Below are 24752 nucleotides of genomic sequence, written 5' to 3' on the forward strand. Positions count from 1 at the left end.
ATTCGCTCTTGGGCTGCATCCGAACATGCCAACAATTGGCGTAGCTTGCAAACTTGCGTTCAAACAAATACTTTTCTGCCGGACGTGAGTCCGAAAATGTCAAAAAATTGCTGCATTTTTCTAAGCACAACTACAATATTCTAATCAGGGCAGTGACTGGACAATGCAAACTCAATTATCACATGGCTACTATTAAGCGTGCTGAGTATTATTCCTGTGATCTTTGTGAATCCGATTACGGAATTTCATTTCATTTGATATGTAACTGCCAGGTATTAATGCAATTCCATATCCGGATTTTTGGTTTCTCCACATGTAGATGAGCCTATGTACAGAGAGCTGAAACTCGAGGATATGCTATTATTCCTAACCCAGTGTGGCAAAGAGCTATAGTTTAAGCCATAGTTCTGTTATGTCAATATCTATCCGTGACCTGAGAGTATTGTTTGTCAGTAAACTTCCGACCATATCACTGCGACAACGGCTAAGGTTTTTGCAACATTGGGTTTTTCGAAACGAAATACTGCTGATTTCGAGGATTTCTACACTCTGAAATCTATATCCGAACCGGTCGGAGCATTTTGGAGTAGTAGCTCTATAAGTATGGGCGTCATACAACACCGTTCAAAGTAATCGATTGGAGCGTGTTCAGAGAAGCTTTGTACTGTTTGCTGTAACCCGGAAGTCGCGCTTGTGGCCCACTGAACGAGCAGTCGCTGGTGCCCTAAGACGATTTTGCTAGATTTTCATAGCAGCGTGTACTAAGTGCACTAGCATGACTGCCGAAAGGTTAAGAAAACTGCCGTGGGACGATGCTATCCGTCTACCACAGTACAATAATAGATGTATGCTGCTAAATTTACCAACGCTTGGGTCACGTCGTATCTTCTTGCAAAGAATGTTCATCTTCGATGTGTTGTCGAGCAAAATTGACTGTCTCGATATTCTTTTAAGGATTAATTTATTTGTTCCTCCTCGTGTTATAAGAAATCAAACACTTTTATGGATTCGTAGGCACCGTGCAGCATACGACCAGAATAATCTGGTAGATGGATGTTGTCGTAAATTTAACGAAACGTCCAAGCTCTTTGACTATCATATTACTAAATCTATATATAAGTCAGCGATTATAAACTTTTAACACTATAACAATATGTCATTTAACCCTCCAGCAGTCGCGCAAATGACTCACTGTCCGAGCAGCCGCAGCTGCTCTAAGACGATTTCGCTAGATTTTCAGAGGAGCGTGCACTCGTGCACTAGCGCGACCGCCGGAAGGTTAAACTCAGTACGGTATCTGCCGAAGATCGAATATATAAATAAATAAATAAACTTGGTGGGCATAGTGAGGAAATCTCAGAAATAATAAGCAATTGGGTCACTTGCCCCGGAATTATCCCAGATGGCAGATTTGATTAGAAATTTTGTAATCCATTATTTCCCATACTCATATTAGAATTTTCAATAAGATTGAATGCAATTTTATATATTTTTTTGTAAGTTGTAAATTTTGGTTCTTCCACACGGGATGTCAGATGGCTAATGCGTCCACAGACTTTTTTGATTTTCACTTGCATACTAGAGCTACCAATCCAACAATTTCTAAAATCATATTACTAATTCCTGTAACTTCTAATTCAATTTTATAAATATTTAGTTGCTTATAAATTTTTGCTACTCGCTCGAATTCCGGTTCATCCCAAATTGCCAATATGGCCAAAGGATCAATTTTTGGTTACTAATCTAGTAGCAATTGAAGTTTTATAGCACGCTACAAGTGTAATCTGTAATCTGAGCGGCTATAAAACTATCTATAGTAACTTAGGTTTGTCAATCCCAAAACTTGATAACTAACATTAGTCACGTTTAGTTGATAATAAATTTCGCCACTTTACCCGCAGATTCAAGACGGCTAATGTAACCACATAATCAATAAAATAACTAACATAATGAAAGTAATATAAACAATTTGTGAATCTAAAATGTTTTTATTAGTTTCATTTCGCTAGCAAAATTTTGCCAAAAGCAAAATTTTGCCAAAAAGTAAACCTTTTGTAACAATTATTTCGCTACTTTCCTCGTGGATTCCCGTGCTATACCGGATAGCTAATGTAGCTATAATTGTTATTCGGCCAACAGTAACCATCATTTGTATTTCTTTGTAATTTACATTAGTTTCATTCTTCGTTATCTTTCCTGGAATTCCAAATGGCCAACAAATCGATATTGAGATACCTAGAACCCTCCCCCCTCCCCCCCAGGGTTCATCGAACTCAACCAGTAACTTGTGTTTGTGAACCCTAAAACATGTATTAGTCTCGTTTAGTTGATGATAAATTTTTCCACTCACTCGCAGCTTCCCGATCCATCGCGGATATCCTATATGACCTATGAATGCATGGCTGACTCATTTCATTTGACTTTTGTTAGTGTTTATGAATTGTTCAGGAAGGTAAACATTAATCAGCTGAAGCTCAAAATAAGATAAGGGTTCTAAGATGTAAAGTTGCTCAGTTTTCTGTTTTTGAGCAACTTGTTGATTTTTTCGGGCAGCAATGAAACTGCCACATTAAGAGTGTTGCGTTTGAAAAAAATATATTTCTCGACAAACATATGATTACGGCCTAATCGCCAACTGTCAAAATCCAATTTTAATGGAAATTCCGGACAAACCGTTACTAGCTTAGAACAGTTCACAACAGTTTATGAAAGAGAAAACTTTTCTCTTTCGTTTACTACCAACATCTGAGATTGGCATGTAACGGTTTGTCCGGAATTTCCATTCAAAGTGGATTTTGACAGTTGGCTTTTAGGCCGTAATCATATGTTTGTCGAGAATTTATTTTTATGCATGTGTGTGCGTTGTAACTTGTTAATCCATGTTTACGGCGCTTTGTAGCTGCGTAGGGTAAAGAGCCTATTGGTTTTCATGTTTCATATTTCGGTTATGTGTTTTTTATCAGTAAGGCATCTGACAACATGCTTCTGTAGTTATTGCACTGCTCAGCAGCAGTTTATATAGGAGAGTACACTCAGGTTTTTTTACGCGGATTTTGAAATTTACGCGGTTTTCATTTATGCGTTTTTTTTTTTAAATTTACGTGGTTTTCATTTACACGGCCTGTATCCCCTGCGTAAAAAAACCTGAGTGTAATTGCATCGGAAACAATCACATTCCCAGCAGAACTTTTTGTTTTCTAATTTCAAACACTTTTGTTTCGTACTGCACACAACGGAAAATTTTAAAACAGAACTTACCGTCCCAGCAGCAGTTGAACCGGGTGTTCTTTTTCGATTCAAATTCAAGCCATGTCTTAAGCGTTACTGGACTTAAATTTTTTTTTTCCCAGTTCATCCAGTCAGAATATCTGTCCTACCCTATGTATTTAAAACACAGTTCTAATTGCGTTTTAAAGTATACAACAAATAGAACGGTTGGGTGTACTAATTTAAATTTTAAAATAAATCTGTTTTAAATTATGAAACAAACCGCTGTACTGAAGATATAATTATGTCAGTCCTATTACCACATAAAACACCTATATAACATAAAACGCTGCAGAATTGGTTTAATAATACAATGTTTACACTACAGAGTTATAACACGTTTTAATAATTAGCAATAAGAAAAATGTCACCAAGATAGCATAAAAACCCGTTTTAACTGGTAGTGCGAAGGTTGCATAACAATGTAATTTATCAAATAATTTCATTTTTTCCACCACTAATCGATCAAGAAATACTTAACCTTAAGATTGTTTACTTAAGTTCATTAGTACATTATTGAAAATTTAAATAGAAAATGAAATTTCATGTTTCATGGAGAATCTGTATATTTCCGTTGGCGGGCGTGGGCTTCCTCATCACAGCTCTCAATATGGAACTTTTCTTTTGAATATATTTTCTGGACAGACCAGTCTATTTTTACTAGATGGATCAGCCAAATAATGCCAATCACCTAGTGAGATACTTGATTAATTAAAGACCTTCAATAAATTATGTTTTGATGGGGAGGGTATATAGCAAATTGTAACATATGAAAACAGGCGAGTGAACAAGAACGTGAGTCGATATGTGTGATAGATAAAATTCATTTGTACGCTCTTGAAAAAAGCTACATTTTTAATGTCACCGTGGTCGTGTCCTGTACACAACCCTTTATTTTTTTTCTTTTGCAAAATTTTAGAACTCGAATAATGATTTCTTTTTTTATATACAGTTGTGAAGTCATGTATAATAAAATTGTAATGTATACATTTGAAAGCCTTTAATATCAGCTACTAAAAAATTCTCGTGTCATTATTGAGAAAGGCACAATTACACCGCTAGGTGGATTAAAACAGGTTTTTCCTATTTTAATTTCTTGGAATCTATTGTATGTTTTATCGTGAAACCATTTAATTAAAGTAATCCATTGTATAATAGAACAACTAAGGTCAGTTTAATGCATAATCTAACTTTAGACGCAAATCAAGATCGCACATGTAATGTAACAGTTTTTTAGTGTAACGTAACAGTCCGAACATTTTTGCTTTTACACAAGTCAAATAGAAATTTTTCAGGATTATCGACATTTTGTTTTAAGCTTTCATCCCAAGGCTTAAAAAATATGTAACATTTGTTAAAAATAGTTCACTAGGAGAGTAGACTTTTTGGACAATGTAAAGCAACTTTAAAAGCTGCTTAAAAAATTCGGTAACGTAACAGTCCATGCTTAGACGTTCTTAACTCACAAATAACAAAGCATACAAAAAATTGTATATTTAAAGAACATTTTACCAAATTAGCATACTTTCAGGTGGTTGTATAATTAATAACAGAAAGATGTATTATCAGGGAAATTCATGTCGAAATATCCATCTGAATGTAACGTAACCGTCTGCGATTTGGTCCACATATGAAATAAAGTGGGAAATAATCGAACTCTTTTGATACGATCGCATTAAACTTTCTGTCCCGAGCGGCAATAAACCTCGTGCCGCCACTGCGGTTCTAACGCTCTCATAAGCTGCTATTGTCTCGTTAAATCCCACGGTTGCAGTGTAATTTGAGATTGTCAAATAATAGTTGAACCTCTTTCCACACTCACATGTGATCCAACTATTTGATGGAAGGAAATAAAATTAGTTTACCCAACTCTTTTCGAAATTATGCTGAAACGCCTAGACATTCTCTAATAATATTCGAGAAACATAAAATTAATTGAGTCCATTACTTCCAATATGTGTAACACGAAAGCGTTTCTTAAAGCCTTGGATTTTTTCTCGTTTTATCTCAAACAATATTTTTTCAATGCACTTGTCACCGAATCGATCAAAAGAGTCGATTCATTTTAGTGAGTGAGTCGCATACGGTTCACTTTCCAAACTGAATCGGTTTGCCTATCTCTATTTGCATCAGGAATTTTCCTCCAATCGTAATATGTGCTATTAGTTCAAGAGGATCAGAAATTCTGGCGATCTGTGAGAGGATTTCTCTTTTTGATAGTGTATCGCTGGTTTGAAGAACTTTCTCTGATGTTGCAGTTTTGTCGTGACTAACGACTTGCCTTTCAATATAGGGGCCCGTTTTCAAAATGTCAAAAGAAAAAATCTGTAAGGTTCGGAACTTTTATATCTTTTGCTATACTACATAGATCTAATCAATTTCTTCGCCATTTTGTAGAAAATATGTTCAGTAAGATAACGAAAAGCTGTTTTGAAATATCATTCGATAACTACTTGAAATTGATGAAAATTTTCAGCTCATCTCATTTGCATGAATCCTTACGAAAAGTTCTGTACAAATTCCATTTCAGAACCATCCATAAAATTTTAATTTGCGTATATTTATCAAAAAAGATGAATTCTACAACGAGAAAAGTAAAATATCACTTCAGGATGAATTGATTCGAACAATTTTTCTTTCAGAACCCTCTAGAATTTTAAATAAATTATAAGTGTTTTGTTGAACATAATAACTTCAAAATAGTTTTGATCAGGTTTGGTGTATTGAACTGTACACATAAAAAGTTCAATTTCTTGAAAAACTTGACGCAATAAATTGTCAAATTTATATTGAACTTAACAAGTCATAAAATGATAGTTTGGATAAATAAGAAAGACACAATTGCTTCACTAGGTGGATTTTCTACGACTCACTGAAATAGTGATCTCGAAGCGAATTTGTTCTAAATGTTTAAAACTGATTTGGAGTCCCAAATGGAAGGTTCTAGTTCTAGGTTCTAGTTTAAATTATTTCTACGGTTACGACATAACAATATCAATAACCATCACGATGAACACACTCGTTAGTCTTTGTATATAGAAAAGAAAAAACTCTACGGTCAAAGAGATATATTTCAACCTTTCCAAATGAGTAACTGAACCGATTCAAAAAAGTTTATGAGTGAATTAGATTCGATTCTCAAGCAGAAATGAAAATGTTACTTTTGGGACTTACCCATACTTATGGTCATACAAACTTTATACGAGAAGCGCAGAACCACTTTCTATATTTTCAGTCATTTGAGACCGCAAGAGGAACCTAAAAAGCATTGTGCTGGAAAATGCATACATGAAGCAACCCTATTGCGTTCCTTAATCACCGAATTCATTAAAAGTTTATGTTCATCATCAGTATACTAACAGATAACAATCCTTTTTTCGTCTTCTCCACTAAACTATTTCGTCTTGCTGGCGGTTCATCTGATTTGGCTTTCAAAACAAAACCACCCCGTGCGTCGTCTATCCTATGGCTACGCTTTTCGGTTGGATCTGGTGTGGAAGTCTGATTGGTGAAGCCATCATTACTTCTAAGTGAAGTCATAGAAGCTCTGATATTTTTCGTTCGGAATCGGGCCGCCATCCCAAACGGTGCTGACGTTCGCACACCATACCCGTGCCGCATACCTCGTAGCCATTGGCCTTGGTAACTTCCTAGAAATAAATGAAATACTGAATATCATAAGAACAAGCTGTTAGAAGTTTATAATACCTCCATCCGCATACGTTTCAGATCCATATCCGTCCTGCAGGCCATTTGCCCAAGTACCTTCATATTTAGCAGTAGATGACACACTTTGCCTGACGCCATACCGTCCTTTGAAACCCTGCGTCCATTCTCCTCTATAGATCCATCTGCCTCTGGTTTCGACACCAAGACCATGTCTTTTTCCATTCTGCCAGTGCCCTTCGTACGAAGATCCGCTGGAATAAATTAAATGAGCATAAGAATGGTTGCAACTTTAAAAGCTTAGCTACAAGTACAACACTTCACGGAAAGCTTAAGCATGCGAACCTCCATGCGTTGCGTTTACATTGTGGGGAATGGTGTGATAAAACAACGCTAGGTTTAGCAGAATATGTATGCAGGGTGTTTGTATCATTATTAAGAACCTCTCGATGGGTGATAGAGGATCATATTTGAGGAAAAATCGTTCTGCACATGCCCTCAAATCGTTATAGAGTTATTGAACACCATGCGCCTCCATATCCAGGGCCGGCGGATAGCGTGTGTAGTATGGGTAGTACTACCCACTCGAAAATAACCGAGTGGGTAACTACCCACTCGAAATTTTGCACGTTTTCATAAATTTGAAATCCACCACGTATGTATCTCAGGCACTCATTTGAAAATTTCGATGCACGACAACTTCATTTGCACAATTACACTGCAATGTAATGCAAGCGTGTGTTTTGCGAAAATGAGACAAATCCCTATTCCATTACCCTCACCCAATGCTTACTACCCACTCGTGCTAAAAGTGTAACGCCGGCCCTGTCCATATCAGCAACAAAGCTTCAAAATCTCCTTAAACCTTTTTACGCACCTAGGCGCAGAACGAGATCATGATATTCGAAAAGTAGAGGGTATTTCCCACAGAATGTATACTATGTGATCGTTCCAAAATGATTCCGAAATTTGTACAGAATACATTAGTGAAAAAAGTATTTTTTGATCTGACCACCTCAAACATATTTAAACAAAAAAGTCATAGTTCCGAACAAATTTACCGAATGTATTTTAATCGCTGGGTCGTATTCTCTTCTGTATTGTTCGTTATGTGGGTTTTTTAAGGGGCGGCTTATAGGGCCTACGCCAACCACCTGTCTCGCCGGTGGGCCATCGTGCCAGGACTGCTTAAGGTCCCACCTGGACACCAGGACAGGTTTACACCTTCCGAAGAAGGGTAACCCCCCCCTTCCCTGCCAGCATACGACCAAAGTTCCCACCGGGGTTGGTTACCCGATCTTCACTAAGGTTACTCGTATCCCAGTCGACGCCACGAGGAGGCCAGGGCTAGGAGTTACTGGGCAGGAAGCTAAGGACCGCAAGTGGGGTCTATTTTATGCCTTCAGGTACAAGAGGCTTACGCACTGCCCAGTCATTGTCGACCACTTCGAGTTTGCATCGGTGGCGACGAAATCGAGGTGGTTGAAAAGTTCGTGTACTTGGGCTCACTGGTGACCGCCGACAATGATACCAGCAGAGAGATTCGTAGACGCATCGTGGCTGGAAATCGTGCTTACTATGGCCTCCGCAAGACACTTCGGCCGAACAGAGTTCGCCGTCGTACGAAGCTGACCATCTACAAGACGCTGATTAGACCGGTAGTTCTCTACGGGCACGAGACCTGGACCATGCTCGTGGAGGACCAACGCGCACTTGGTGTCTTCGAACGGAAAGTGCTGCGTACCATCTACGGTGGAGTGCAGATGGAAGATGGCACATGGAGACGGCGAATGAACCATGAGTTGCATCAGCTGTTGGGGAAACCGCCCATCTGTCATACCGCGAAAATCGGACGACTACCCGGTGAAAACGGTTCTCAATTGCAATCCGACCGGTACAAGAAGACGTGGCGCGCAGCGAGCACGATGGATCGACCAGGTGGAAGACGATTTGCGGACCCTTCGCAGGCTGCGTGGCTGGCGACGCGCGGCCATGGACCGAGTGGAATGGAGGAATCTTTTGTATACGGCACAGGCCACTTCGGCCTTAATCTGTTAATAAATAAATAAAATTTTAATCGCTAACCAAGTTCATTCGTTTCTCTACACAATGAAACAAGTTTTGCTAAAATCGGACCAAAATCAAAGGATCAATATGCATTTGAAGTGAACAGAGCAATTATGGTTTCGGAAATGAAAATCATTAAAAAGTCCGGACTTTGCTAAGTTTAAACTGATGCTAAAAATCGCGTTTTTATCCAATGATCATAAAATTTTGAATATACATCATTCAATACATGAGAAATTTAGGGAAAATGTAAAATATCAATATTTTAAAAATAAATTTTTGAGGTTTTGGCCAGCCTCCAGCATCTGTAAAGTCGGTAAAAACTTCTTTTTTATTCGCTTAATTGTTAGTATTGAATCTCTAGAATAGTCTCCCGAAATCTCGGTGACTGCTGAACTTCTTCTTAAAGAACGTTTAAAGTCATGCTTTCCTCTCGCGTGTTTGCTGTAACACACGCACATTTCAATCTATCGGCAGCTTTAATAGCGTTTTTCTCAAAACCGCTTTTTTTTCAAATTGATGTATACGATAACCCAAACACTATTCAACGGTTTGATTTGATTTTTTTAAGAGAATGCATAATATGGGTAGTCAGTATATGTGCCCCAAAAATTTATATTTTTTTCTCCCCATTATTTTGAAGAAAAGTGAGCAAGTTTTACATTAAAATATGAGATTGTTTGGTTTTTATTATGCCATTTTCGGAAATTAAAACTATTTCTTTTTTTTTTGTTCATCTAGTAAGAATAAGTCTAGGCTTTATTAATCTTACTGAATTTCTCAGACAAGTCTATCAAGAGTTATCATGTCCGCCGTGGCAGGCATGGGAAAAATCATTTCACGAAACGATCAATTTGAAATCATCCACCAACATGCTTTTACTGAAACCCGATCTCGACAACCCTTCTTGTGTAGAGTTACGCGTTCATGCGAAAGCGAGAAGCAAAACACTGAACTGAAAAAGTGACAGCGCACGGCAATGTTAGTGTTCACCCAATGATTCATTCTCCGTCACATATATAGTGTTTTGAATGAAAGCAGAAAGGATCGCAAATGAATGCATTCTTTCATTCACAAAGATTCATTTCAAAACATTCACATTTGAAAACATTATAAAAAAAACTTGTCGTTCTTGTTTATAGACCTATAAATTTTTTTGATCTCTTATTGTTAAGTAAGTAGTTTGCAATGTGCTGGTGAAAAAAAAACATTTTTAGAATGAAACGACGCTGTACTCAAAAAACCTGTTTTAATCCACCTAGCGGTGCAATTGTGCCTTTCTCATTTCTCTAAACTATGGCACGGAGACTTTTTATGTTCAACATAATTGTGGAAATGTCCATTACATTCTTAGTACACTTTGCACTTATACACAATGGCATGCCAGCCACGAACTTGATGAGCTACGTGTCGACGGTGAAACACTTGAAACAAAAAAATATCATACTCCATTAGCCTAATTAGCATTAGATCAATGTTATCTGCTTGCTAACTCATTTTGTCATGCGGGGGTGGGTGTGTAAGGAGGGCGAAAGTCCCATGAACGAACGACTCCCCAGCTTAAATTGGTATGCTTTATGATATAGTGGTGGTTTAAAGATGATGGGGTTGAAAGGGAGGGGTATGAGGGCTGGATGGGGTGGTGGTCTGAGGGGTGATTTAAGGAGATTTTTAAAGGGGGTGTAACCCCTCTCCGCAAACCATCAACTACGCCTCTGTTAAAATCCAGAAACATTATGCGAGTCGAAAATAAAATTTGGCCGTTTTTCAGAGTGATTGCATAACCTTTCTATATGAGAAAGGCAAAAATGTGCCAAAATCCAAAAAAGTGAATTGTCGTCAAATTCGAGTTTGCATCAAATCTCGACGTTTCATGCACCTTGAACACATTTAGCATCAAAAATAAAAATTCTATTTTTAATTTTTCCTATAGTTTATATGAGAAATTTCTGTGTGGCCGCACTCTGAAACCCGTAATTCCGGAACCAGAATTCCGATCGATCCAAAATTCAATAGCAGCCGATGGGAAGGTTGCACCTTTCATTTGAGACTAAGTTTGGGCAAATCGGTCCAGCCATCTCTGAGAAAAATGAGTGACATTATTTGACACATACGCACATACATACACACACATACACACACATATACATACACACATACACACACACACATACAGACTTTTTCCGATCTCGACGAACTGAGTCGAACGGAATATGACACTCGGCCCTCCGGGCCGGGATTAGGTTGACGTTTTTCAGAGTGATTGCATAACCTTTATATGAGAAAGGCAAAAAGGTGCAAAATCGGCAAAGTCCCAAAAAGTCGATTTTTACAAAAAAAAAAAAATTTCGAGATAACATAAAATCTCGACGTTAAAGATGTGTGGCATCAAAAATACGAATTCGATTTCTAAAATATCATGGGGTCCCCCCTTTAAAAAAAAATTTGAGTTCCGGCTTATATGGGAATTTCATATGTGACCGGACGATTTAGTCTATATTTCCGGAACAATATAAGCGATCCGTACGAAATTTTATAGACATCTATGGGGATATTATAACTATCATTTGGGACTAAGTTTGTGAAAATCGGCCCAACCATTTCCGGGAAACTGATGTGAGTTCGTAAATTTTGAAAGATGGCCGCTTTTCCCGGGCACTTTCGGAACCATCTATGGTGGTCAATGTAGTCAACGAAAGTTTGGTTGGCCGTGGGTGACCTAGAACAGCAAATTTAAGTTGTTTGAGAGACATTTTAGCGAAATTTTTACCTTTTTTGCTTTCATCGGAGTATCGGTTTGAATCACAATTTGCTATGTGATCGCACGCCACAACCTGTAACTCCGGAACCGGAAGTCGGATCGGGATGAAATTAAATAGCCAGTTACGGGGACGCAATACCTTTCATTTGAAGCCAAGTTTAGTCGAATCGGTCTAGCCATCTCCGAGAAACCGATGTAACTGTTAAGCTGAATTTAGATACTTCCGCCGGGGCTTCCGGAACCGAGGATGGTGGCCAATGTGGCCAAATAGACTTTGAATGGATGTTAGTGACCTAATACTACAAATCGAAGCAGTTGTGGTCATATTTTGGAAAAATTTTCACCTTTATGCATTCATTGCAGAATTTATTAAAATCGACATTTTCTGCGTGTTCGTACTTATCACCCTGTAATTCCGGAACCGGAAGTCGGATCCATTAGAAATTCAATAGCAGCCTATGGGAACGTTGCACCTTTCATTTGAGACTAAGTTTGTCAAAATCGGTTCAGCCATCTCTGAGAAAAATGAGTGACATTTTTGGTCACATACACACACACATACACACACATACATACATACACACATACATACACACATACATACACACACAGACATTTGCCGAACTCGACGAACTGAATCGAATGGTATATGTCACTCGGCCCTCCGGACCTCCTTTGAAAAGTCGCTTTTCAGAGCAATTGCAATACCTTTCTATTGAGAAAGGCAAAAACATCCCGTTGCAAGTTATCCATGAGGAGGGAGGAGGAGGAGGAGGGCAGAAAATTCCACTTCAAAGCAGATGAGAATTGCAAATATAAGCAAGCACCGCTGATGCTCGAAAATTTCAAAAGAAACATTTTTAAAATGCACCCTACTGTCTATGCAGTAATGAATTTACTTGCACCGCCAAACGGGAAAACCGAACCGCGGAGCTGTAACATGGATTGTTTGAAAAATACGGAATTGTTAATTGAACAATTTTCATGTATGCCAAATGCATGTGTACAAGCATGCATTTGCCCGGAAATAACTTCTTAAAACGATTCCGTGCATATCACAATATCAATTTCACGTGGATTCTAGTGCAATCTACTTTCCAATATTGATTATAGTGTACATTTGCACTATAAAGTTTACCTAACCCAACCGGAGAATACAATTTCACATTCATTTGTGAACTAAAAGTTGATTCACTTGTGAATGTTTACAGTACAATCTGCCGATTCAATCCGTCAATAAAGAACACCATCTTCTTCATTCAACATTGTATGTGTCATTCTTTTACCTGGCTCACATCTTCGGAAGTTCATGTCTACCTACGTTCAGTTGTGTTTATTTGGAGAGTTTTAGTCGGATCGTGAATGAACGACTGGCTGCTGTCAAAGCAATGAACGGATTCGCCAAGAATCATGCGAATGAATGATAATTCCAATCCCTGCGCCGTGGTGCTCTTTGACGTGGAAATGGTTCGACGTCTATCCTTGAAACGCTCGTGAATGTGGCTCTACGTGACTAAAAAATATTTTAGCATTGCAAATGCTTTACTCTACTATATGGGGCTGGGGCTAGGTGTAAAACCAAAATCTGGTTTCGAACTGCGTCACGAAAATGTGGCATAATTTTAAACGACTGTAGCGCTGTTAATTGGGTCATTAAATGAGAAAAAAACCTGTTTTAATCCACCTAGTGGTGCAATTGTGCCTTTCTCATTTCTTTAAACTATGAGTCTATGGCTGGTTATGTTCGTTTCAATTATGGAAACATCTACTACATTCTATACCTACACACAATAGTTTTCCAGCCACGAACCTGATGAACTATGTGTCGACGGTGAAACACTTGAAACAAAAAAAACATCATACTTTATTAGCCTAATCAGCATTAGTTCAATGTTGTCTTCCTGCTAACTACGAACGAACCACTCCCCAGCTTAATTCGGAATGCCTTGTGCTATAGCGGTAGTATAGAGATGATGGGGTTGAGAGGGGGAGGGGTATGAGTGATGGATGGGGTGGTGGCCGGAGGGGGGGGGGGTGCAATGAGGGGTGATATAAGGGGAATTTAAATTGGAGGTGACCGGTGAGGGAGAGGGGTGTGTAAATCTATCCCAGAAACCTTATGTCAATGCCGGATTCATGTTGACGATTTTTAGAGTGATTGCATATCCTTTCTATATGAGAAAGGCAAAAAGCTACGTTATTTGTGCATGACCTCCTAGCTGACAATTAGCTAACATATATATTTTCGAAATCTGGACGGATCTGATTTTTTCAGATTTGGATGAACCTGAAGCTGACAAGTCCATACAAGTTACAAATAGTGTTATAACTAGTGTATTAGGAAAAGATTGCAGATTTAAAATAACTCATTTGCTCCTTTTGTAAACTGGCTGTCCAGAAATGGACGAAAACAAACAGAACAAAATCTAATATGATTTTTAATTATTCGAATTGTTTGAAACACCCAAAGAACATCAATTTGAAAGAACAATGTGAACAATGGACTAGTTCGCTATGGACGTGTGGGACAAAGGACTATTTTGCGGAGAGTACAGTCGCAATGAGACGAGAATGTATTTATGGAACATTGTTGTCATGTTGTTGTACCATTACATTGTACGATTGATAGATTATAGTGAAGACCCGATTTTATCAGCTCATGATTTTGTCAGCCTCATATGAAAATTGATAGTTGGTAGTTTGATGAGCTCTAACAGACGAACCAAGTCCAATTCGAGTAAATTTTTTCTTAAGCATATTTTTCTTATCTTAGAGATCCTTAATATAAAAAAAATTTAATTTTATTTTCAATTTTGCGCTGTCTGACCCGAAATTTAAACTAAATGATCGGAAAGGATTATGAAGCTATATCTAGGGACTAAAGAAGAATATTTTAAGAACTTCGGTTGTTAAAAAGAGAGAAAAATATATGTCCCGATTTTGCAAATATCCCCATTTTAACAGCCTAAAACTCACCAAAGGAGGGGTGAGCGTAGCGTAGTTGGTAAATCGATTGCCTTTGTACGCAGCGCACCTGGGTTCGAGTCCCAACCCCGCACATAGGGTTAGAAATTTTTCATAAGAGATTTTTCTAACCCGAAGAGGCGAATGACCTTAAGGTTAAAACCTCTATAATCGAAATAAAAAAAAACACCAAAGGGCTGTTAAAAACGGATCTTCACTGTATTAAAATTGTCTAAAATTGATGCATGTTTTTATGAAAATTCTGCTAGTTAACTTGAGTGCTTATGCTACAGAATTTGCGAATTTGAAGGCTGATGAAGTACTATCTTTGATAGTCGACACTAAGCTAACGAGGCATCAATACTTATTAATTTGCGCATAAGTAGTAGAAAGGCGCCTTTTAATATTTGGCTAGATTATAACAGAAGCGCTTTTTCTAAAGATACTTGGAGTTTTCCGATCTGTATACTTCACATCCTTGCTCTCATTTGAGTACTATGGCTCTAAATTTTCATAACTTTTCCTACCCAAACCAGTAAACTTAAGCTAATTAAATGTCGCTAAAATGTAAAAAAGGGTTATACCTAAATCGAAAATACAGCTAAGAAATCAACCGAATTGAGGCTAGCCTAAACATACAATTAATAAAATTGTCGATTAAAACCAACAAACGATACCGAGTTGATAGCTGAAAGTCATAGTAAGAATGTCGATAGATTCTATCATCTTATATAAAATTTGTAGTAAAAAAAAGTTACAGTTCACTAAAGTACGTTGAAATCTAATCTGCAAGGACCGAATTGACGATAATGAAATCAGATAGTTTATTTATGTTCTCTTTCGTATTCATTACCAACTATTGGCAAAACTTATATCATAAAATGTGTGACAAAATCAATTTATCACTATAAGATGAATTGATCTGATCTTTTCGATATCAAATTTGAGCTGAGCGACTCCAAATTCACTTATAATATATGGCTATGGAACGAAATTCTCTAAAAAGGTATATGGCGGATGAAGAGAATGTAGGTCAAAGGGGAGGGAGGGGGGGGGGTGATGTAGAAATAGATGGTGTGAGGGGAAGCTGAGAGGGGGCTGATGGAATATGCAACACCCAACCGCATATTATACCCACCATTTGATATTTGGTTTATGAAAATCGGTTCAGTCATCACCGAGTAATCGATGTGACTAATTCTGGAATATGTCCAGAACCCGAAAATTCCGGAACTGACAATAGTGGACATTATATTCAAAGAATCATTGATTGGCCATCACTGTTATAGACCTGCAAATAGAAATGATGTAATCTAGACTTGCAAATAGAAATGGATTTTTATCCTTTGAAGTATTACGATTTTACCGGCTTATATGGGAAATTCCTTCGTGGTCGCAATAAACAACCTGTAACTCCGGAACCAAATGCCAGATACGAATGAAATTCAATAACAGTCCATCGGAGTATTGTATCTTTAATTTTTCCCTGAGAAAAAGGTGTGAGGTTAACTTACGAACTTGGAAAGTACTGGTGGAATCAAGAACCGCCATAGATGGCCAATGTGGTCAAAGCTGCTTAGAATGATCATTAGTGATCTAGACCCGCAGATTCAAGTTATTTTGCACCCTTTTTAATATGTATTACACCATTTGAACATCATGGTGTTACCATTTTATATGGGAATTTGCTAGGTGACCGCACTCTTCAACTCGTAACTCCGGAACCGGAAGTCCGATCGACAAAAAATCAATAGCAGCTTATTGGAGCGTTATACCTTTCATTTGAAATTAAGTTTGAGCGATTCGGTTCAGCCATCTCTGAGAAAAGTGAGTGAGTTTTGAATCACTCTGAAAACCGACTTTTTAACCGAAACCCGGAGGGCCGAGTCTCATATACCGACTCAGTTCGTCGAAATTGACAAATGTCTGTGTGTGTATGTATGTGTGTGTCATTTAAACTCACACAATTTTCTCAGAGATGGCTGAACCGATTTTCGCAAACTTAGTTTCATCTGAAAGGTATAACGTTCCCATAAGCTGCTATTGAATTTTTAGTTGATCCGACTTCCGGTTCCGGAGTTACGGTTTGAAGAGTGCGATCACACAGAAAATTCCCATATAAACTGGTACCACCATGATGTTCAAATGATCTAAAACATATTAAAATAGATGTAACATTACTCTAGTTTGCGGGTCTGGATCACTAATGATCAATCAAAGCGGCTTTGACCACATTGGCCACCTATGACGGTTCATGACGCCCCGGGGAACCCGCCAAGTTCTTAAGCTAATATCACACCCATTCCCCAACGATTTTTACAAACTTGATTTCAAATGAAAGATACAGTAATACCATTGACTGCTGCTGAATTTCATTCGGTTCTGACTCTTGCTTCCGGAGTTACAGGGGTGTTAGGATACACTGGAATTTCCCATATAAATCGGTACAATCGTAATACCTCAGAGGCTAAAAACTATTTAAATGGTTACCAAATTACTTTTAATCGCAGATCTAGATCACTGATTGCCAATCAAACATTCTTTGAATACATTGTCCACTACTTAAAGTCACATCGGTTCTTAGGAGATGACTGAACCGATTTTCTCAAACCAAATCTCAAATGGAAGGCAAAATATGCAGTTGAGCATTGCGTCGCCGCCCCTCCCCCCGCCTTGCCCTTACACCTTTCTCCTTCATCTCTAACCCCCTTCCCTTGGACCACCGTCACACCCGCGTTTCCTTCATCCACCCCGTATACCGAAATAAGATGAAGGATTTCTGACGCATCCTCCACTCCCACTCTACTAACCCCCCATTCCCTCCACTTTCAAACCCATGCCACCAACATTTCAAAATATAATCACATGAAGATAACATTGAACTCATGCTGATTAAGCTAATTAAACCTTTCTCATATAGAAAGGTTATGCAATTGCTCCAAAAACCGACTTTCTAACCGAGGCCCGGAAGGCCGAGTCTCATATAACATTCGACTCAGTTCGCCGAGATCGCAAAATATCAGTGTATGCATGTGTGTATGTATGTGTGTATGTATGTTTGTATGTATGTATGTTTTTTTTATAGTAAGGTTAAAAAAGCTTCAAAAGCCTGGCCTGTAGTGTATTGGCACTGTGTGGGACTCACGACTCACGTTTGTGCCTAACAACTAAAAACATTCCTTACTTTTTACGCCCTTCTTCCCCACGGAACTACGTCATCGTATTACTTCGAATTCTCCGGCGGCAGAGCGCTCCCGACACCGATGTACGTTTCTGTCTCACAGAAATGTATGTATGTATGTATGTATGTATGTGTGAATGTGTGGATTTGTTAACAAAATTTCCACATCGGTTTCCCGGAGATGGCTGAACCGATTTTTACAAACTAAGATTCAAATGAAAGGTATAATATTCCCATAGGTTGCTATTGAATTTCATTTTCAACCGACATCTTGTTCCGAATTACGAGTTGAAGAGTATGGTTACAAAACAAAATTGGTTGATTTGTCCACATCGGTATCTCAGAATTTTCTGAACCGATTTTGACAAACTTGATTTTAAATGAAAGGTCCATCAGCTGCTGTTGAATTTTGTGTGGATCCGAGTTCTGGTTCCTGAATTACAGGGTGATACGTACGATCACGCAGCAAATTCCGATTCTAACGAATTCTGCGACGAATGTAAAAAAGTGATTTTTTTTCCAAAATGTAAACACAATTGTTGAATGTGTAGATCTAGGTCACCAACAGTCATTCAAAGTCTCTTTGGCCACACTGGTTTGGTTTCTCGAAAATGGCTAGATCGATTTGATCAACTTAGTCTCAAATGAAAGGTGTTGCGTCCTCGGAAACTGATATTAAATTCCATCTCCATCCGACTTCCGGCTCCGGAGTTACGCGTTGTGGAGTGCGATCACATAGAAAACTCCGATTCAAACCGATACCGCGATTAATGCAGAAAGGTGCTCTTATATATACTTACCAAGTGTAATAAGAATGAAAGACATTTCCATTATGTTATATTGTACGAACCAGCTATTAAATCATAGTTTGTAGAAATGAGAAAGGCACAATTGCACCTCTAAGTGGATTAAAACAGGTTTTTTATTACTTACATCGATAAAGCTGATTTTCGTGATTGCAACAATGTTTTTTTCCAACTCAGGAAACGTGAAAATAAAATTAAAATTTAAAATAAAGAAATATGTTGACAGTCTGGAAACATCTACTACATTCTATACCTACACACAATAGTTTTCCAGCCACGAACCTGATGAACTATGTGTCGACGGTGAAACACTTGAAACAAAAAAAACATCATACTTTATTAGCCTAATCAGCATTAGTTCAATGTTGTCTTCCTGCTAACTACGAACGAACCACTCCCCAGCTTAATTCGGAATGCCTTGTGCTATAGCGGTAGTATAGAGATGATGGGGTTGAGAGGGGGAGGGGTATGAGTGATGGATGGGGTGGTGGCCGGAGGGGGGGGGGTGCAATGAGGGGTGATATAAGGGGAATTTAAATTGGAGGTGACCGGTGAGGGAGAGGGGTGTGTAAATCTATCCCAGAAACCTTATGTCAATGCCGGATTCATGTTGACGATTTTTAGAGTGATTGCATATCCTTTCTATATGAGAAAGGCAAAAAGCTACGTTATTTGTGCATGACCTCCTAGCTGACAATTAGCTAACATATATATTTTCGAAATCTGGACGGATCTGATTTTTTCAGATTTGGATGAACCTGAAGCTGACAAGTCCATACAAGTTACAAATAGTGTTATAACTAGTGTATTAGGAAAAGATTGCAGATTTAAAATAACTCATTTGCTCCTTTTGTAAACTGGCTGTCCAGAAATGGACGAAAACAAACAGAACAAAATCTAATATGATTTTTAATTATTCGAATTGTTTGAAACACCCAAAGAACATCAATTTGAAAGAACAATGTGAACAATGGACTAGTTCGCTATGGACGTGTGGGACAAAGGACTATTTTGCGGAGAGTACAGTCGCAATGAGACGAGAATGTATTTATGGAACATTGTTGTCATGTTGTTGTACCATTACATTGTACGATTGATAGATTATAGTGAAGACCCGATTTTATCAGCTCATGATTTTGTCAGCCTCATATGAAAATTGATAGTTGGTAGTTTGATGAGCTCTAACAGACGAACCAAGTCCAATTCGAGTAAATTTTTTCTTAAGCATATTTTTCTTATCTTAGAGATCCTTAATATAAAAAAAATTTAATTTTATTTTCAATTTTGCGCTGTCTGACCCGAAATTTAAACTAAATGATCGGAAAGGATTATGAAGCTATATCTAGGGACTAAAGAAGAATATTTTAAGAACTTCGGTTGTTAAAAAGAGAGAAAAATATATGTCCCGATTTTGCAAATATCCCCATTTTAACAGCCTAAAACTCACCAAAGGAGGGGTGAGCGTAGCGTAGTTGGTAAATCGATTGCCTTTGTACGCAGCGCACCTGGGTTCGAGTCCCAACCCCGCACATAGGGTTAGAAATTTTTCATAAGAGATTTTTCTAACCCGAAGAGGCGAATGACCTTAAGGTTAAAACCTCTATAATCGAAATAAAAAAAAACACCAAAGGGCTGTTAAAAACGGATCTTCACTGTATTAAAATTGTCTAAAATTGATGCATGTTTTTATGAAAATTCTGCTAGTTAACTTGAGTGCTTATGCTACAGAATTTGCGAATTTGAAGGCTGATGAAGTACTATCTTTGATAGTCGACACTAAGCTAACGAGGCATCAATACTTATTAATTTGCGCATAAGTAGTAGAAAGGCGCCTTTTAATATTTGGCTAGATTATAACAGAAGCGCTTTTTCTAAAGATACTTGGAGTTTTCCGATCTGTATACTTCACATCCTTGCTCTCATTTGAGTACTATGGCTCTAAATTTTCATAACTTTTCCTACCCAAACCAGTAAACTTAAGCTAATTAAATGTCGCTAAAATGTAAAAAAGGGTTATACCTAAATCGAAAATACAGCTAAGAAATCAACCGAATTGAGGCTAGCCTAAACATACAATTAATAAAATTGTCGATTAAAACCAACAAACGATACCGAGTTGATAGCTGAAAGTCATAGTAAGAATGTCGATAGATTCTATCATCTTATATAAAATTTGTAGTAAAAAAAAGTTACAGTTCACTAAAGTACGTTGAAATCTAATCTGCAAGGACCGAATTGACGATAATGAAATCAGATAGTTTATTTATGTTCTCTTTCGTATTCATTACCAACTATTGGCAAAACTTATATCATAAAATGTGTGACAAAATCAATTTATCACTATAAGATGAATTGATCTGATCTTTTCGATATCAAATTTGAGCTGAGCGACTCCAAATTCACTTATAATATATGGCTATGGAACGAAATTCTCTAAAAAGGTATATGGCGGATGAAGAGAATGTAGGTCAAAGGGGAGGGAGGGGGGGGGGGGGTGATGTAGAAATAGATGGTGTGAGGGGAAGCTGAGAGGGGGCTGATGGAATATGCAACACCCAACCGCATATTATACCCACCATTTGATATTTGGTTTATGAAAATCGGTTCAGTCATCACCGAGTAATCGATGTGACTAATTCTGGAATATGTCCAGAACCCGAAAATTCCGGAACTGACAATAGTGGACATTATATTCAAAGAATCATTGATTGGCCATCACTGTTATAGACCTGCAAATAGAAATGATGTAATCTAGACTTGCAAATAGAAATGGATTTTTATCCTTTGAAGTATTACGATTTTACCGGCTTATATGGGAAATTCCTTCGTGGTCGCAATAAACAACCTGTAACTCCGGAACCAAATGCCAGATACGAATGAAATTCAATAACAGTCCATCGGAGTATTGTATCTTTAATTTTTCCCTGAGAAAAAGGTGTGAGGTTAACTTACGAACTTGGAAAGTACTGGTGGAATCAAGAACCGCCATAGATGGCCAATGTGGTCAAAGCTGCTTAGAATGATCATTAGTGATCTAGACCCGCAGATTCAAGTTATTTTGCACCCTTTTTAATATGTATTACACCATTTGAACATCATGGTGTTACCATTTTATATGGGAATTTGCTAGGTGACCGCACTCTTCAACTCGTAACTCCGGAACCGGAAGTCCGATCGACAAAAAATCAATAGCAGCTTATTGGAGCGTTATACCTTTCATTTGAAATTAAGTTTGAGCGATTCGGTTCAGCCATCTCTGAGAAAAGTGAGTGAGTTTTGAATCACTCTGAAAACCGACTTTTTAACCGAAACCCGGAGGGCCGAGTCTCATATACCGACTCAGTTCGTCGAAATTGACAAATGTCTGTGTGTGTATGTATGTGTGTGTCATTTAAACTCACACAATTTTCTCAGAGATGGCTGAACCGATTTTCGCAAACTTAGTTTCATCTGAAAGGTATAACGCTCCCATAAGCTGCTATTGAATTTTTAGTTGATCCGACTTCCGGTTCCGGAGTTACGGTTTGAAGAGTGCGATCACACAGAAAATTCCCATATAAACTGGTACCACCATGATGTTCAAATGATCTAAAACATATTAAAATAGATGTAACATTACTCTAGTTTGCGGGTCTGGATCACTAATGATCAATCAAAGCGGCTTTGACCACATTGGCCACCTATGACGGTTCATGACGCCCCGGGGAACCCGCCAAGTTCTTAAGCTAATATCACACCCATTCCCCAACGATTTTTACAAACTTGATTTCAAATGAAAGATACAGTAATACCATTGACTGCTGCTGAATTTCATTCGGTTCTGACTCTTGCTTCCGGAGTTACAGGGGTGTTAGGATACACTGGAATTTCCCATATAAATCGGTACAATCGTAATACCTCAGAGGCTAAAAACTATTTAAATGGTTACCAAATTACTTTTAATCGCAGATCTAGATCACTGATTGCCAATCAAACATTCTTTGAATACATTGTCCACTACTTAAAGTCACATCGGTTCTTAGGAGATGACTGAACCGATTTTCTCAAACCAAATCTCAAATGGAAGGCAAAATATGCAGTTGAGCATTGCGTCGCCGCCCCTCCCCCCGCCTTGCCCTTACACCTTTCTCCTTCATCTCTAACCCCCTTCCCTTGGACCACCGTCACACCCGCGTTTCCTTCATCCACCCCGTATACCGAAATAAGATGAAGGATTTCTGACGCATCCTCCACTCCCACTCTACTAACCCCCCATTCCCTCCACTTTCAAACCCATGCCACCAACATTTCAAAATATAATCACATGAAGATAACATTGAACTCATGCTGATTAAGCTAATTAAACCTTTCTCATATAGAAAGGTTATGCAATTGCTCCAAAAACCGACTTTCTAACCGAGGCCCGGAAGGCCGAGTCTCATATAACATTCGACTCAGTTCGCCGAGATCGCAAAATATCAGTGTATGCATGTGTGTATGTATGTGTGTATGTATGTTTGTATGTATGTATGTTTTTTTTATAGTAAGGTTAAAAAAGCTTCAAAAGCCTGGCCTGTAGTGTATTGGCACTGTGTGGGACTCACGACTCACGTTTGTGCCTAACAACTAAAAACATTCCTTACTTTTTACGCCCTTCTTCCCCACGGAACTACGTCATCGTATTACTTCGAATTCTCCGGCGGCAGAGCGCTCCCGACACCGATGTACGTTTCTGTCTCACAGAAATGTATGTATGTATGTATGTATGTATGTGTGAATGTGTGGATTTGTTAACAAAATTTCCACATCGGTTTCCCGGAGATGGCTGAACCGATTTTTACAAACTAAGATTCAAATGAAAGGTATAATATTCCCATAGGTTGCTATTGAATTTCATTTTCAACCGACATCTTGTTCCGAATTACGAGTTGAAGAGTATGGTTACAAAACAAAATTGGTTGATTTGTCCACATCGGTATCTCAGAATTTTCTGAACCGATTTTGACAAACTTGATTTTAAATGAAAGGTCCATCAGCTGCTGTTGAATTTTGTGTGGATCCGAGTTCTGGTTCCTGAATTACAGGGTGATACGTACGATCACGCAGCAAATTCCGATTCTAACGAATTCTGCGACGAATGTAAAAAAGTGATTTTTTTTCCAAAATGTAAACACAATTGTTGAATGTGTAGATCTAGGTCACCAACAGTCATTCAAAGTCTCTTTGGCCACACTGGTTTGGTTTCTCGAAAATGGCTAGATCGATTTGATCAACTTAGTCTCAAATGAAAGGTGTTGCGTCCTCGGAAACTGATATTAAATTCCATCTCCATCCGACTTCCGGCTCCGGAGTTACGCGTTGTGGAGTGCGATCACATAGAAAACTCCGATTCAAACCGATACCGCGATTAATGCAGAAAGGTGCTCTTATATATACTTACCAAGTGTAATAAGAATGAAAGACATTTCCATTATGTTATATTGTACGAACCAGCTATTAAATCATAGTTTGTAGAAATGAGAAAGGCACAATTGCACCTCTAAGTGGATTAAAACAGGTTTTTTATTACTTACATCGATAAAGCTGATTTTCGTGATTGCAACAATGTTTTTTTCCAACTCAGGAAACGTGAAAATAAAATTAAAATTTAAAATAAAGAAATATGTTGACAGTCTGGATTTGACACTATAGGAAGGATTTGACATATCGAATTTCACGACAAATGATGCCCTGTAAGAAAAAATTAGGCAATCCATTAGACGTTTGTTTGACAATTCAACGGTGGGTTCTGTCAACAAGTCTACTCCTGCGAACAGAAAAACTTGTCCGACAAACAACTTTCGTTAGTCCGATTCGTTTGATGCTGAATCAAATCAACAATATTGTCGGACGTCGCACCCCTCGGAGTAACGTCAGAATAAGTAAACAAGAAATAATCAGCTGATCAGAAACGTCTCATGGATTGCCTAATAAGGGCATGTTTTCTCGGTTTTCCCGGAGGGTTATTTTTATTTGACATAAACACCATCCATTGCATATAGTTTTTTTTTTCATTTTGGGT

General features: G+C 38.1%; 1 protein-coding gene across 10 annotated transcripts in view; it reads right to left on the reverse strand.

Annotated features, from left to right (window-relative positions):
• Positions 1–5595: 5595 nt before the first annotated feature.
• The window catches only part of LOC131694739 (junctophilin-3-like), a 180310-nt gene continuing 161153 nt past the window's right edge, over positions 5596–24752 (reverse strand). For all 10 annotated transcript variants that reach the window (XM_058983223.1, XM_058983220.1, XM_058983228.1 and 7 more), the window contains exons 3-4: positions 6976–7187; positions 5596–6917 (exon numbers count right to left, since the gene is read on the reverse strand). In XM_058983223.1, coding sequence (XP_058839206.1) covers positions 6595–6917; positions 6976–7187 — 535 coding nt within the window. In that variant the 3' untranslated portion in view covers positions 5596–6594. The remainder of the gene's footprint in view (positions 6918–6975; positions 7188–24752) is intronic.

Source organism: Topomyia yanbarensis, unplaced genomic scaffold (genome assembly GCF_030247195.1).
Source record: "Topomyia yanbarensis strain Yona2022 unplaced genomic scaffold, ASM3024719v1 HiC_scaffold_13, whole genome shotgun sequence".
In the NCBI taxonomy this organism is placed as follows: domain Eukaryota; kingdom Metazoa; phylum Arthropoda; class Insecta; order Diptera; family Culicidae; genus Topomyia; species Topomyia yanbarensis.